Genomic DNA, 16,315 nt, shown 5'->3' with positions numbered 1-16,315 from the left:
GCCATCCAGAGGGGAAGTGGCCCAAAGTTGTTATAATGATGAAAATGAACATCTTGGCTTCCTGTGGCTGGAAAGGCAAAGGTGCAGGATGAGGTTACATAAAAGACCTAGCCTGAGTCCTGTATTTCAATTGCCTCCAGAAGAATAGTGCAGATCTGTATTTCTTTGTCTTATATTTTCATCTTAGCCGCAATTGGAATACCTGGATTTAACTCTCCAGCTTTCTTAGAGGTTCAATAATCTGTGCTGTTTGTACTTCAAATTTTACAATATGCATTCTTTCTGTATTCAGCATGCTTACCAAGGAGTTCTTTAGCTCTTCAGCACAGCCCAGGGGAATATTAGTTTAATGTTGCTATAAATTTAATATAAAATAAATGATGCATTCAGCATAGAATTTTTTATCAGTCTTTTTTTCTCTGCTTTTCATCAGCATTCAGCAGCGTATCAAGTGAAAATTTTAAAATGCTTTTAAACTGAGAATAGTTTAAACACTGATTGTGCTTGAAAGGTGGGAAATTACGTAGGAGGGCATTACAGTAAACATTTGGTTTAGTATGATCAGCAGTGAAATAACTTGGGCTTTAGGGGTAGTGTCAGTGTGCTGTTAACAGGATGGTTTTGCCTTTGCTGTTGAGCTGTCTTAACACTTGAAATTTGACAGCAGCAGTAAATCTCTTTTCCCCAGGTTCAGAGAGTCCTAAAGAAATTGATTAATATCAGAGGTATAATCAAATGCTGGAATTTAGTCAAGGAGTCTATTTTAATGTGGTGGTTAAGACAAGCCCTCGGAATTCTTGGGCAGGACAGTGGTAGCTGGCAGATGGATTCCATTACAGGATCAATGAAGAAATGACAGGCCTGGATCAAGGTTTGCTGCCATGGTTTAGATACATACACAAAAAATACCAGAGTCATGGAATGCCCTGAGTTGGAAGGGACCCACTACTGAGTCCAACTCAACTGGACACCCCCAGGAATCCCACCATGTGCCTGAGAGCATTGTCCAAATGACCACAAGGCACTGGAGAAATAAGATCTACATTAATAGTTATAAGACTTAGTTTCTCTGCAACTGTTTTTGGGTAGGGAAGATAGTTCAGAGGAGAAGATGGCAACAAGAGTGCATAAAAGATGTGAACATCAGAAAGTTCAAGAGAAGGAATCAGGGTTTGTGGTCCTCAGCACTGGTCCACTGGAAGATGTCTGTGCCCCTAGCAGGGGCATGGGGGATGGTCATTAAGATCCCTCCCAGCCCAAAGCTGTCTACTGTGAAAAAGAGACTATGGTTGTCTGTGAGTACATTTGGAAACTTTGAGAAGTGGCAAAAATCCTCGGCACTGAAGGAATCAATACTGAGCTCAATACTCAGTGCAGAGCTGAGACAAGAGGGATGGAGCAGGGAAGCAGGGAGAGATGTGAGCTCTGCACCCAGCTGAGCTCAGGAGACTGATCACTATCAGTCTGGGATAATGGTGTTTGGAAGAAGTAGGATTATCTCAGGTAGCAGATGAATTTTATGGCAGCCATTATTGCCCTTTAACAGTTAAGTTAAACCAGTTATTTAATTGTGCAAATTGTACAGATTCTTGTTTTTAAAAAAAAATCATTATGCTTCAGAACTTCTAAATATTCAGAAAACACCCTATGTGACAACTTATATATTGTAAGTCTTAACTTATCTGCATACATATTTTCCATTTCACTCAGTTTATAATATATAGCTGTGGATCAGTTTGCATCACGGGATTTTTGTGGGTTGGGTTTTTTTTTTTTTTTTTTGTTTGCTTATCTCAAACCTATGTTTAACTAAAAAAATACGGCTTCACTTCTGAATCCCTATTCTTTTCACCTCAGGCTTAATTTAAATGGACTTTTGATAATTAATTGCACAATTAATTTTGAGGACTTCAAACCTAGCTGATCATAAGGAGAGAAGCAATGCTCTGTGAATACTTCCTAGAACTGTACCCATTGATGGGGTTGCCTAAGGAGGGTTGACACAATGTGCTTAAATTTCATTGTCTGACATTTTGTGCTTGGAAGAGCAATCTGGAAGGGAAGCAGAAGCTCTCAGCCAGGCTCAGCTCAAGCTGAACCTCAGAACAGTTCAAATTGCACAGCACACTTCTGTACCCACTGTTGCTCCAAGTGATGAGGCTGCTATCTGTGTTTGTGTTGGCAAAGGCAGGAATTGCTCATCACAAATACAAATGAAAACAGATATGTCAGATTTTAAAATTCTTGTGCACGTACGACTTTTAAAAATGCATAGAAAATCTGTAGTCATCAACAAGTAATACCTCTCAGAGAGAAGGCTTTTTCTTGTAATGTTCTTTGTCCTGAAATGTCACTAAATTTGGCTCATATTTATGTTTTCTGGAGCAGACTTGCCTCTGCCATGTTCCTTCTTTCTGCAGGGCTCAGTCACAGTATGACAGAGCCATGTGTGCTTGGCTGCCTTCTCCCTGGTGAAGGTAATCATTGACTACACAAGATAACTAAATAGAAATCCACTCCAGCCTCTTAAAATAAGGCCCCCAAATGAGGAGGTTAAATTCAGAGTTCCATTTAGTTGAAAGACAGTTTTAACCAAAAGTTGCTTCTGTGCTTCTGCTCTTATTTAAAAATGCGTGATTCTGATTGCTGAGTAGTAGTTTTGGGGTTTTTTTGTAATGTCTGCATATTTCACCCTAGGGGAATGGAGAGGAGGAAATTCATTTTGGTAGAGATGTTTGGATGAAAAATTGTGCAAGAAACTACTTTGCTTTACCAATTAGCTACTTTAATACCATCATCTAATCCCAAGACTTTACTGCTGTCCAGCAAATAACCCTTCTGAAACAGCTGGACAAGTTTACTGGTCTGTCAGTCCTAATGATGTTTGACTTCCCAGCCTCTTCACTGCACATCTTTAATTAATTAATGTGAATAAATGCATCAAAGCAGTCACAGTAAATGATAGATGCTTTTACTTTCCCACACAAACTCAATTTTTTTCAAAAGCAAGTGAAACCCGAATCTGCACAAATAATGGTTTAAAGTTTCTGTAAGTGTTAGATGCAACCTATCATGTGCATACAACCATTTTTCCTTTATGTAGAAGCAAACTGGTGAGGAGAATAACTCAGCGATCTTTAAAGCACAGTAGATAAAGAACTTAGGCTTCTTTTCTTTTCCCTCTCTTCTATGAAGATGTTGTGAAGGATCTGCTTAAATCTGTTGAAGATTAAAGCTGAAGCTCTGCATATTACAAGGACTAACTAAAAAATACAGTGTATTTATTTACTGTACTATGAAAAGGATGAGCCAGGAAATTGCCTAGGGACTGAAAGGATAGAAAACACCAACTTTTTCTGATGCTGTTTTCTAGACAAACATCTAAGAAGTGTATTATAATAAATAGCACACTGTTAAGTGGATCTATTGGCTGGTGCTTTCAAAACTCTTCTAATTTCTCTAAAAAACAGTATGAAAATTTATTTTGAAAGCTTAGCTGTATTAGGTGATCTGTCTTAGTAAAACAGTGTGTGGTTTGTTGGTTTATTTGTTTCTATAGTAAAAAAAATTGCATTAATGACTTGCATTCCTTTTCCTTCTTTGCTTAGCTGTAGCATAACATTTATTTTACCTTAACTTCTGGGTGCACCTTTCTCCTGTGGCAAATATTGGACAAAAACCTAAGCAGATCACTGGCTGAGAGAATTAGTTATGAGATAGATCTGATGGGTTTTTCTTCTGGAGTAGAGGACTTGTTGCTGGAGCCTTCAGGATCAGTGACTGAAACACTGGAAAGCATTATTTAAATTCAGGTTACTTTCTGGCAGCAGTGTAGTGAGGTTCCTGAATCAGTTTAATTTTTAGGATCATAAAAATTGCTGTAATAGTTTCACTCCTTGCATTCTGCTAAAATCTGTACCTGCTTCTTCTTGAGAGTGACATTCCCTTTGGACTGTGTTCAGGACCTCAAAGCTAATAATGACAAGGAATAACAGAAGAAAAAGAACTGAGAGGTGATTGTCTGGTCATAGGTGGAATTATGAAATAAATGAAGAGCTCAACAGGAAAAAAAATGACACAAAGGTCTTTTCACAGATTAATAAAAAAATAAATTCCCAAAATAAAGCATTCACAAAACAAATTACATAATTTGGCTTTTTTTTTTTTTCTGCTGTTATTTTAGGAAATCTCCAGCTGTAAACCTTACTGCTACCATATGGAATAGGTGCTCCAATAATTGATCTCAAATCATCTTTTGCCTTAGTAGGAGCTTTTTGAAAGCTGTTTAAGTCTTGAGTCTTCTTGTAGAGAAATAATGATGAGAAATACATTGGACAAAATCTTATGAAAAACCAAATCACACTGAGACACACATTAGATCCTTAATGGCTTTTTTAAAATTTAGAAACTTCTGTTCTGGCATAGGTTTTTTTTCTTTTTCACTTCAGAATTTTGCTACCTCAGTATGGGTGGAGGATGAAAATAAACTAGCATGTGAATTCTGCCAGCAGCTGAAGTTTGTCCTACAGAGGGGGAATAAAACCTGGCATCACTTGACATTCCACTGTCTTGCATGCTATTCTTGTTGCAAGCCAGGATGGAAAAAATTCGAGTCTGTAATTTTACAGTTGATATTATGTTGATGTCTGTGTCAAACTCATGGAGAATGTGTTGGAGTGCCTAATGATGATTTTTGAGAGCCCCTTGCAGTGTTTGGGGAGGGGCTCTCAGTGCTGCTCTCTCTGCAATTCACAGACGATCCGCTGTCGCCCGCATCCAGGAGCTCTTCAGGAGGAGGAAGGAGAGGAAGGAGATGGAGGAGCTGGAAACGCTCAATATCAGGCGCCCCTTGATAAAGATGGTTTATAAAGGTCACCGCAACTCCCGGACCATGGTACAAACTCTGCGTGCTTTGGGGGCTTTATGGCTGTACTCACCCTGCTGTGCTTGCCAAAAAGGATAGTGGGATGTACTGTAAGCATCCTAATATCCCTTGTTCACTTGAAAGGCACGCAGTTTGCTCTAAATGGAAATTAAAATTAGTGTAACTCATGTCGCTGTGAAAGGCGTTTAGATACCCCCCTGAGTTTAAGACTCTTTCCCCTTAACATCCTTTAGAATTTGGGGCATTTTTCTTCTTTTTCATTTTCTCTCGTCTTAGGTGGCATAAAATGTGCCTACCTTCCAAATTATGATTTAATCCTCCCTTTCCCTTCCAAGCTGTTCAAAATTATTGTTTAACTTTGAAGAGTTTGGAAGGGAAAGTGAGGATTAAATCATAATTTTGAAGAACCTTGACATCTCTGAATTAAAAAAAGGAACTAGTGCTAATTATTACATTATAATTTAGCTACTGGATGTCTCGTCTTTTTCACACAAAATGCTGTATTTTAAGAGAAATGCAGTTACTGTGTTTGTAATGCAATGGTGCATGAAAAACAGATGCTGCTTTCCTTGCTATTTCTTCTTTTGGTTTTTGAAATAGTTTGAAGATGTGAAGTTCTGAGTTCTAGGTGGTATTTTGCAGACGTAGCTGGTGTGTTATTTTGCAGCTGATGTTAGGAGTAGTCCCTTTACCCCCAAGAGTCATTTTCTAGGGTTTGTGTAAATATCTTTGATTACACTGGGAAAAACGCTTCAGTAAATGCATATTTCAATTTACATAAATAACAGGGTTTAGAATAAACTTTGATTAATGGCAAGGAATTTTGCACTGTATTTCAGAAATAAATTTTAATAGCTCAAACCCCCATTAGTTTAAAAGCCCTGGCATCAGGCTCTTTGTGGTTAAAAGATAGTAAAAGTGAGTTCATCTAAGTCTTAATTCAGTCTCTGTTGCATAGCTGTTATTATATAGATTATTTAACAGATTTTGTTGTTTGGTTTCTTGGGGATGTGGGTTGGTCTTTCTGCTTTTGTTTCACACGAGCACCTATGGCAATAAATGCACAGAATGAAAGAAAAAGTAATTCTATTTTCCCTCTTGGTCTCTGTGGTTGCAAACTTCACTTTAATCTGCTTGTTTGAGTAATACCCTCATTCCTACAAGGCAAGGGGTAATGATATTTCACTTTCAAATTTATGGAGGAGACATCTTAAAAAAGCTTTGTTTCCTACACACCTGAGCAGCCCAGGGATAAAGTTATGTTCTCAATTACATGAGCCACTTATCTATATATATGTATATAATTTTTATGCATATGTACATATATATGGGTGTGTGTATATGTATATATAGTGAGTTGAGGTTATGCAGCAAAATGAAAAAATTCTGGTCCTTCCTTACCTTTGAAAACTTACTTGGGCAATCTTGTATTTTTATAGTCCTTCTTTTAAAATAGTGACTTTGAGAAACTTTTGAAAACTAAAATTTTTAAATGTGAATTTCAGTTCTGTTCATTTCTATGTTGCTAAAATTAGATTGTATGTGTATTGAGAAGTATGAGTAAGAGAATACAAAGGAAACAGGTAGAGGTCATAACTGAAAATTAAAATCTAAAATTAAAACTTCTTTAATATTGGGGATAATCTAGATGTAACAGGATAATGAAAATATGTATTTATAGGAGCTATAAGACAAAAGCTGCTAAAAGATTAATACATTGGAATTCATTATAGGAATGCAGCTTCTCTGATTTATTTTTAGACATCAGGATGACTTTATTGCACTGGCTGCAGTCATTGGGATATATTCAATAGACAAAGATCTGCCAAGCCTGAAATTTAAAATTGGGCATACTTATGCTGGAAATAAAGCACTTATTTCTAACAGCATAAGGGTTCAACTTTCCAATGAATCTGTATCAAGGTAACTGAGGCAAAGCAAAGAGCAAGGCAGTGTCTCTGCTCTTCTCTTGAGGGCATTTGCTGAGGGAGGTGTGCCAAAAGAAAGATAAGGATCCAGGCATGGCCCTCTTTAGAGCCTTACCTGGAAAACAGTTCATAGCAGGATTCTGTGTAAATAGTCTCAAACTCAGAATTCTGTCCCTTATGCTGGAGTTACTCTTAAATGCCAAAGTGAACTCCCAACACTGGAAATGGTCTGTGTGAACTCCACAAGCTGCAGCACAGGAAACTGCTGCTTGCACAGGTACCTCTCTTGCCCCTTGTATGTTGATTAAAAGTGTTTGTTAGAGGTACTGCTGGCTCTCAAAATAACAATTCTACACTTGCACCTTCCAGGCTTTTTCCTGCAGCATAAACACCAGACTACTGTGGAGCTCTCAGCTCACATCTCGTGACTGAGTTTTCTGACTGTGGTTGAAGCAGTCTTGTTCAAACAACAAAAAGCAATGTCCATTCTTCTGCCACCCCATCAAACCTCTCACCTGTAGAGGACACAGGATAGCAAATTTATGTCATTTAACAATGGTTATTTTGAGGTCCTACGCTGAGTAAAATCAGAAATTATTTCTGAAGAAGGGTTCATAAGGTTCTGTCTTGTCTCCTGTTTCTCTATAATGGAAAACTCCCCCCCAAGGATTAGCCTGTCACAAACTTGAATTTAGCCAAACTCTTCCTAGAAACTCCTTTGCATACCCCTGTCTCCAGTATCATTTCTGTGACTTCAGAAAGCAACAGATCTGCTGACATTTGTTTTCAAACTGTTCAGTCTGCCCCAACTCCTCTCTCCTCTTTCCCCCACCCCTGTTAGCAGCTACTTTGCTCTGGAAATCTAAAATTTTCTGAACTTTCATTTTATTAATCACTCTGCTTTAAATGCTTCCTTTAAAATTTCTTAAATCTCATTCCTGCATGGGCTGAGCTTTCCTTCAGCAGCACTGTTAGTGTAGACACAGGAGTGTGCTGTACTCTTGGATGGACTTTTCACTGGCTGGGTCTTACAAAGTTTTGTTTGCCTTGCAGATAAAGGAAGCCAACTTTTGGGGATCCAACTTTGTCATGAGTGGCTCAGACTGCGGCCACATTTTCATCTGGGACCGCCACACTGCTGAGCACCTCATGCTGCTGGAGGCTGACAACCACGTGGTGAACTGTCTGCAGCCTCACCCCTTCGACCCCAGTAAGAGCAGCATTCTCACACTCTGCATGTCCAGCTTACCTTCACCAGAGCATTTTAAAGCTCAGTCTTAAACTCTGTCTCAACAGAGCAATGCAATGATTGCTTGTGAACTGTTCGTGTTTCCCCATATAATTCCGATAATACTGCTTTTAATTTTGACTCTTACTAATGATACTTAATACTGCCTCTTAAATCCCTCCTTCCTCAAAAATTTATTGAAATCAAACTCTTCCTGGCACAGAATTTATAGAAATACTGTCAGATGCAATAAGAAGAATCTGAGCTTTTGCTGCCCTCAACACCTAAAATGTTTTCTGTGACACTAATGAGGGAAATATGGGGTTGCTAAAATGCCAACAATACTTGGAAATCATGTTGGAATCTGCTCTCTACTTGTCTCTATTCAAAAACATGCAGTGGAAGTGGGTGTCTCCTTCTCACTGGCATTGTGAGATTAGAAGAATTGATAAAATTCATAGAAATTCTAATAATTTGTGTTTAGAGGAAATTCTTCATAGAAAAGATGGACCAAAGCAGTAGAAGGAATCACATGTAGCTGGAAAATCTGAACCATCCTCCAGCCTCTGACATACTCAGAGAAAGTATTTGTGTTATTCTTTTTTCAGAGTTTACCTAGCTGTATAGTAAGAGTCAGCTATTAGTAAATTAGCAAGTAAAGTTGTTATAATAGTACTAGAAGAGGCTGGGGATTTTTCAGACAGTTTGGGGGAACATGGAATACTGTCTTACATAGGGTAAGCCTTGAACTTTCAACTTTCTTATTGAAACTGAGTTCTTGTAAATGTCCTGAGTTGGATACTCCCTTTGGAAGCACTTTTCCAAGTGTCCTGTAGCTTTGCTGATGTCTCGTTGGAGTGTGACTGTCTCCCTGTCACACCCTGAAGGTGTCATTAAGAGAGCTCACCCTCCTTCTAGGACAGTTAATCTTGTTCAGCTCTACCCAGTTACTGAAACCTTTCTATGGAGTTTCAATTCCTGCAGTGGTTTTGTGGAGTGGCCTAGAGAATGTTCTGCAGTTATTCTTTATTTTCATCCTTTATTTATAACACCATCCATTTTATCCTTATATTTAAATATCAAATAAGTTTACGTGAAATTCACTGAAATTATCAAAGGTACATTTGAAATTATCTTGGTTCTGCATTTTTACCTGGATCTACAAATCCTAAAGCTTTGTTATTAATGCATATACTTACCAGCAGAAATGGATTAGTAGTGGCTGGGTCTGCTCCTACATTTTGCTTCTATTTTTTGTATATTCTGGTGATTTTTTTAAAATCTAAAACATCAAGGGGGCTCTTGATGTTTGCATTTCTTTTCTTCATTTATATATAGATACATTCAAAACCATATAATCTATGGAACAGATCTCATGTGGAGACTTGGTAATTACAAGCTCTGTTCAGCATGAGATCTGATATTTGCAAATAAATGCTTCAAGTGAAGTATTCTTCTTCCATTTAAAGGCAGAAAATACCAATAAACATATAGCACGTTTAATTTAGAATTACTGTTGCTTACTTCTAGTTCTGGCCTCTTCGGGTATTGATTATGATATAAAAATTTGGTCGCCACTGGAAGAATCCAAGATTTTTAACAGAAAACTTGCAGATGAGGTAAGAACCTTTCCTCCTTTTTTCATGGTAATGTTGTATCTTTAATTCTATAAAAGCCTTTGGTACAAATTACTGATGTTGAATTAGCAGAGTTACTTAATGCTCAACAAATGAGCTACAAATAAAAGCTGCCCTTCAGAGCAGCTGACTTTCATATCCTTGGCACTTTGCATTTCGTCAGCATTCCCAGAAGTTACATAACATGATCTGCTATTATGTACATGAAAGGAGTTGGAAGAAGTGTGAACACTTAGATATAGAAGGAAAACTGGCAGGAGCTAATAAATGAACATAGTGCCTGTCTCTAAACAAATAAATGAAGGGAAGATGAAGGAAATACAAGGATGTACAGAACAATAGGGAGTACAAAAATCAATTCTATTAAATATTCAGTGGCATAAAAGGGACTTAAAGGTTAAGATTGCACATGGGAGCTTCATGGAATAAAGCAGACATTGAAAGCCCAATCAGTTATAAAAGTCCAGTGTGAAGTTATGTAACTCATTTTTTCATGTTGCCCTCAGAGCAATAACTGGATATAGCAACTGGCCTGGGGTGTCCATATAGCTGACTGCTGAATAATCATATTTGGGTGATTTACATAACACAGTGTACCAAAATGTTATATGGTTTTCTGTAAATAACATTATAGGACAGATTTGTTTAGAGGGTGGTCAGGTTGGGGGCTTTTTTTGTGAAATCTCTTTGGCAGCATGGATAGAGTAGACTGGGGGGTTTTTAATCATTATTTCTCTGTAGAAGTGCTAAATATATTTTAAGCAAACAGAAACACACAACCCTTAGCCACCACCCCACATCCCTTGAAAAAAACCCCAAACCATCAACTTGTAAGCTTTGAACCTTTCCCATTATTTTAGCACTGAGTGAAGTGACACTTCCTTGCATATTGTGTGACAGCTTTAGTCGTGACATGTTTTGGAGCCTTTGGGGTTTAGAACTATTGCTAAATGTAAATGCATGCTAAAAGCAATTCTTGCACTTTAGCTGCCTCCCTTTATTTCTAATAATTGCAAATTATTTAGGTATTTAGTTATGTTTGCTTTAATAAAAAATGTAGAATTTTCAGAATAATTGACTGCAGTGCTGTTTGTAATTTCACATGGTTTTTGTTTTTTTTTAATTTATTCCCTGTATTAAAATACCTATGTAGGGGACAGGAGATGTTCATAGCAATAAAATAGTTCTCACCATGTTAAGTTTGGCTGGAATAAGTGTCCAACATAGCTGATCTGAATTTTCCATAGAAGGGGGAAGTCTAGGGAGAAAACACTGTGTTTGAGGAAAGTTCCATATCGATACAGAAATGTATTTAAAATTGAGAGAGCCCATTACCTTAGTAAAAAGGAAAATACAGGGGGGGATGAGAACAAACCTCTGAATGGAGAAAAAGTCTCAGCAGCAGGTTGTCAGGGAGGCTATTGATGATGTACTGGAGAAACAGGGGTGAAAGGGGAATAAAGAACAGCCTGCTGCCTTCTCAGTTTGCTTCTGTTAGGGAGGGATCAGCTGTGCCAAGTGCCTGGCAAACAGGTGAGAATGACAGCAAAGAGGTGCTTAGATTGGGAAGGGAGAAGGGCACTGTAAACATTTGCAACAACGTGTTCCTCTCAAGAGGAACAGGCTTGAAGAGTCTCTCAGGGAGAACAAGAATTGCATTATTTTCCTGTCTTACAGCAGCTGATCTGGGAGCAAAGAGTGAAAAAGGGTCAGAACTTGTCTCCACCTGAAGAAATTTTTGTGATTAATGATAACAAAAGAATATAGTCTAAAAACTGGGACAGCTTACAGTGTGGGATTAAAATTTATGGAGGAAGAAATAAGGATGACAAGGAAGTACCATGAGGAAGGAATGAGGGAAGAGAGATAAAAGCATTCATTAGTAGATTTTTCTTCCTTGAAAATGAGACAGTAGGAGCTGGCTCTTTCAAGTCATTTAGGGGTGAGCTATAGCTCTGTTTACAGAGAATTGTGGAGCTAAAGAATGTTCCTGAAGTGGGATAGAAAATGGCTTTTGTTCCTTGGACTTTCTCCAAAACTTTCAAGCAGCCTGAAGGTAGGAGTTGAGGGTAACCTCATCTCTTTTCCTTCCCACATTCTTGGCCAGCACTGGTGCTAGAACTTTGTTCTCTACAACAGTTGCCATCTGGAAACAGCACTTTCTCTCATCAATCTGCTTTACTTCATGAAAGATTTCCAAAGTTTTTCTTAGTCACTCATCTTAGTATCTGTCATGCATGTGGACAATGGAACTATGATGTTACTAGAACATTCTTTAGACAGATAATTGGATACCTGCAGGCAGAGTCCACTGTTTTTCTTACCCCAGACAACACTATTCAATAGCAATTATTAAAATATTGCTTCCTTATGGTAATTTTGGACTCTGTAAAATGGCTTTTGTACAGAAATTTTGTATCTACAAGCCCCTAGGAATGCAGTATAACTCTGTTTGTTTCTGATGCTGCCTGCCTCCAGGTTATAACTCGTAATGAATTAATGCTGGAAGAGACCAGAAACACCATCACTGTTCCAGCTTCCTTCATGCTCCGAATGTTGGCTTCGTTGAATCATATAAGAGCAGGTGAGAGACTTCTGAAGAGCTTGTCCACAACACTGGTCTATGAAATAGGAGGCCAATTGGGAAATCATCAAAAGCTTCAGCTCTCTGTGGCTGTTCTTGGGGTTGGTGAGAAGATTCAAGGGTTTTTCGAGGTTCCCTTAATAGAAGTATTTAGGAATTGCTTCTTTGGTGTGAGACTTGCAACATCTTTGCAGCTGTTATTTTTTATCTCAGAACAAAGACCAAAGTATATTTTCAGATGTTGAATAATAATCTCTTCAGGAATGATCTTTTCAGCGAGTGCTGTGTGATGGGAAAGCTATTGGGGAGGACTGGGGTGAACTGTAAGACAAACTGGCTGTGACTGTGGGCCTGGAGTTGTTCAGGGTTGAAGGAGGGTGTGAAGATTCAGGACTGTGGGAGGCATGGCTGAGGCTGCTGGCAGCTGTTCCCAGGGCAGCAGGATGTCCCTCCAGTTCCTGTGGGGCTGGAACTGGTGATAAGAGGGTTGCATGGAGAAATCATCACTGGGAACTGGCTGTTGGTGCTGGAGGAGCTGAGTGCAGCGGATTGACCTTGAAGAGGGAGGACAGTGGAGAGGCATCACACACTGTAGAAAGGAAGATGAAGTTTTGGGAGGCTGGCATGGCATATGGAGCAAAATCCTAACAAGCCTGTAGATGAAGGTGAAAAGTGACAGGAGATGCTGAATATGGGGGCTCTGGCTGAGCAGAGCAGTGGCTTGCAGTGGTGAGGAGCAAAGGAAGCTGTGCCTGGTGGTAGCTGCTGCTCCTCTCACCTCTGGCAGTCAGGAAGGTGCCATGTGTCCAGCCCAGTGCTACACCTCCATGCTCCTGTGTTTCCTTCTGTTGTCGCTCTCTCTTTTGAGCAAAGGGCTAAGAGAACAGCCCAACACTTCAGTTACAACAATTTCAGCAAAAATCTGTTACAGCTGGGTGGAGTGTTTCTCCCCATCACTGTGTGTTGCTTGAGTGATTGGTCTTCAGCCAGTCATGTTCCCTCACGCATTTCTGTGTTTGCCCTTCTCTAAAAACTTACATCAAAAGGCTCTTTTTCTGATGTATTGAAGTGACAGGCAGTGATCCCCCAGTTTCTGGACTAGTCACATTTCTAACTGTAGCTATTGTAGTTTCAGCTCCCCAGAGCAGCACTTCTGTCCCTTGTAGTCATAATCTCATTTTAATGTTATGCTTGCATTCATCTTTTCTGTGCTGACAGCCAGTCAGCAGCTACAAGGTTTTTCCTTTTGTACACAGATTTTGCTTTCATGCCTGGACATCCTTTAGGGCATTTCTCCTTTTCTCCTTTCTTGTGGGAACATTTCTACCCACTCTCTGCTGTAAGTCCACACAGACTTTCTTCTACCATAAAACCCACAGCCATATCCCATCGTGTAATACCTATGAGAGACAGCACGTAACAAATATTTACCAGAAAATTTTGATGGTTCTTTTTACTAAATCTGTGTTTTGCAGACCGATTGGAAGGTGACAGATCAGAAGGATCTGGCCAGGAGAATGAAAATGAAGATGAAGAGTAACCAACAATTGTGTGTGAGCACCTGGAAGTCAATAAATTTGTATAAAACATTAATTATATTTTTCCGTACAGAGCTTTAGTGCAATTCTGAGGTATTGCTTTTGGATAACCTAACCTTTTGTTTATTTTTTTTTTTTTTGAATGACTGTGTGCATGACTTGGGGAGAGTGTGCAAGTTAAAATAAGCAAAAATGTTTTTAAAATGTTTTGCCATGTATGAGGGGTGCTAGAAGATGCCAAGTGCAATATTTTCCTTAAACAGCAAATGTGGGAGCTTGGATCAATGTTTTAAAGTAACTTTCATGATAGTAAAAACGTTGGTTCAAATAAATTTCTATACCTGCTGTTTGCATGTTTGTTGCTTTCTAATTAAAATATTTGGTTGTTTTAAGTAGTTTTTGTGGTTTTTCTTTGTGCAGCAATTGGTTTATCACCTTGTGACTACAACCCCATTGCTGCCTTTGCAGTATTTGCATTCTTTCTTACAGTGCTTGTGAAGTGACAAACACAATTATTTCTCGCAGTGAGCACTGGGGACTTAAGACTCTCTGCCTTTTGGTTCTTGCATTTCCCACACATATGTAGGCTAAAATTCTCTCTCCCTCAGTTGTATAATGTCACTTCCCATTTCTGTACTTAGGTCTGTAATGCTGGTGTAACAGCTGTATTTCACTGATAGATCTGTGAGTTTGCCTTCTTTGCAATAGCAGCAGGTACGTCTTCATTTCCACTGGATTTAAGGAATGCGAATTTTAAAATTCCTGCGCATTGTTTCGTAGGAGAAATTATTTGGGAAGGCTGTTCAGTCTGTTTTATGGGCTTTACCCTTCCTCCACAGATGGAAGGAAGGAAGGGAGGGAGGGAGGGAGGGCATTGGAAAGAGCTGTTTGCTTAATGGCAGTTCTTGCCAAGGATGGCAGATGCTAAGAGGCTCCATTGGGGAATACAGAATGCTGGGAAGAATTCTGTATCGGGGGATGAGGGTACTGGAAGCTTCATTACCCTGTTGACAATAAAATACACATTCATCACACAAGTTGCACAAACTTTGCTGACATCAACAAAAGGAATTCCCCACACTAAATAAAAAAGAACATTAGCACAACGTTCTGATGTCCTGATTCACAGTGCAGGAAGGCTGAAGGGACATGGGAAAGGGATATAAAAGCACAGAAACAGAGGGGGAAGGGAAAACTAGAACAACTGAAAAAGAGAAATTTATGAGGGAGGAGAAATGGGGATTATATGGAACTCAGCTGGCAGGAACATTGAAGATATTTACTTGGGCAAGGAAAGAATAACATGAGAGGAAAAGTGTGAGGAAATGGATAAGGGTGGCTGGGTGGTTTCCTTGTTTTAAAGGAGAAGTGAAGAAATCATTGAAAGTGATGCAGTGAAGAGAATTTGGCAAAGGAGAAAGCAAATGCTGGGGAAAGAAATTTTTGGAGGCAGAGGGTGCTGAGAAGAATGGACACCTCAAACACTGGAGTGCTGTGAAACCCAGGAAACCTCACATCCCGAGGAGGTCGGTGCAACAGAGGGTGGAGATATAACTGTTTGAGAAAGTATCTAACATCAACAAGGGAAAAGAGAAAATGTCAAGGTAAGATGCTTGTATGTTAAGGAAATGGAGTGAGAGTAACAGCTAATATGGATGTCTGTCTTTTCTGGTGGAGTAAGTGGCCATTCTGTGGGAGAAGGGAGCATAATTGTAGTTTTTTTCTCATGGGATATTTTGGTCAAGCATGTTTAGGTCAGTGAGAAATGAAAGAATATTTTATGACTTTGTGGTGGATCTGTTTGGGAAGGGGGGAACACAGGAGTTCAGCACTATTCAAACCTTGCTGTTCATAGCAGTGCACTGAGAAGTGTTTATCTATCATGTGTAAATTAACTTTGAATTTTTATAACAGGGGTTCTGCTCTCATTAGATTTAAAAGAACAATACAGGAAATAAAAGAAAATATAAAGTATAGATAAAGTAGGATTGTCTGCTCCACTGCTGGGGCTTCCGAGCAATTTTGTGAATTAAATGGAGTAACATGCAGTTTCATGCAGTTGGGGTCTCTGTAGATGATTTTTGAGGCATTTTCTTCCAAAAAATAGTCCTGGTGTTTCTACAGAAGCCTGACTTTTCTTATTCAGAAATTATTAAATTTTTGCCCTGAAAATAAATTCTTCCTCAAGTAAATATATGGAGAGGATAGCTTTTGTCTTCCCCTGAGAGGTTTAATAAATCACTGTGGATGTCTTTCTAAAAAATAAAAAAGCTGCTTCTGCTACTTTTGCTTTAGTTAAAGCAGTTGCCAGCAAAGAGCATATCAACAGCAATAATCTTTATTTTCCCAGAGTGCCCCTATTGGGGTCAGTTATTCCCAAATGTTTATTTTATTCCCAATTATTCCCAAAATGTTTCTTATTTATTCAAAGACTAAATATTAGCTTTAATTCCTGATGCATAGCTGCAGGTTTACTGATTAAAAAGAAGATTTAATCTCAGTAAGGGAAAAACTT

The 16,315-nt window shown here is 38.8% G+C and overlaps 1 protein-coding gene across 1 annotated transcript in view; it reads left to right on the top strand.

The window, feature by feature from the left end:
• DCAF6 (DDB1 and CUL4 associated factor 6) overlaps positions 1-14,192 on the top strand; it is a 76,173-nt gene extending 61,981 nt beyond the window's left edge. The window contains exons 19-23 of the mRNA XM_062515309.1: positions 4,756-4,894; positions 7,867-8,023; positions 9,572-9,660; positions 12,157-12,262; positions 13,738-14,192. Of these exons, the coding sequence (XP_062371293.1) occupies positions 4,756-4,894; positions 7,867-8,023; positions 9,572-9,660; positions 12,157-12,262; positions 13,738-13,802 (556 nt within the window). The 3' untranslated portion in view covers positions 13,803-14,192. The remainder of the gene's footprint in view (positions 1-4,755; positions 4,895-7,866; positions 8,024-9,571; positions 9,661-12,156; positions 12,263-13,737) is intronic.
• Positions 14,193-16,315: the final 2,123 nt, after the last annotated feature.

Source organism: Cinclus cinclus, chromosome 2 (genome assembly GCF_963662255.1).
Source record: "Cinclus cinclus chromosome 2, bCinCin1.1, whole genome shotgun sequence".
In the NCBI taxonomy this organism is placed as follows: domain Eukaryota; kingdom Metazoa; phylum Chordata; class Aves; order Passeriformes; family Cinclidae; genus Cinclus; species Cinclus cinclus.
Note: the sequence above shows the minus strand (reverse complement) of the source record. Positions and strands in the feature narration are given on the sequence as shown.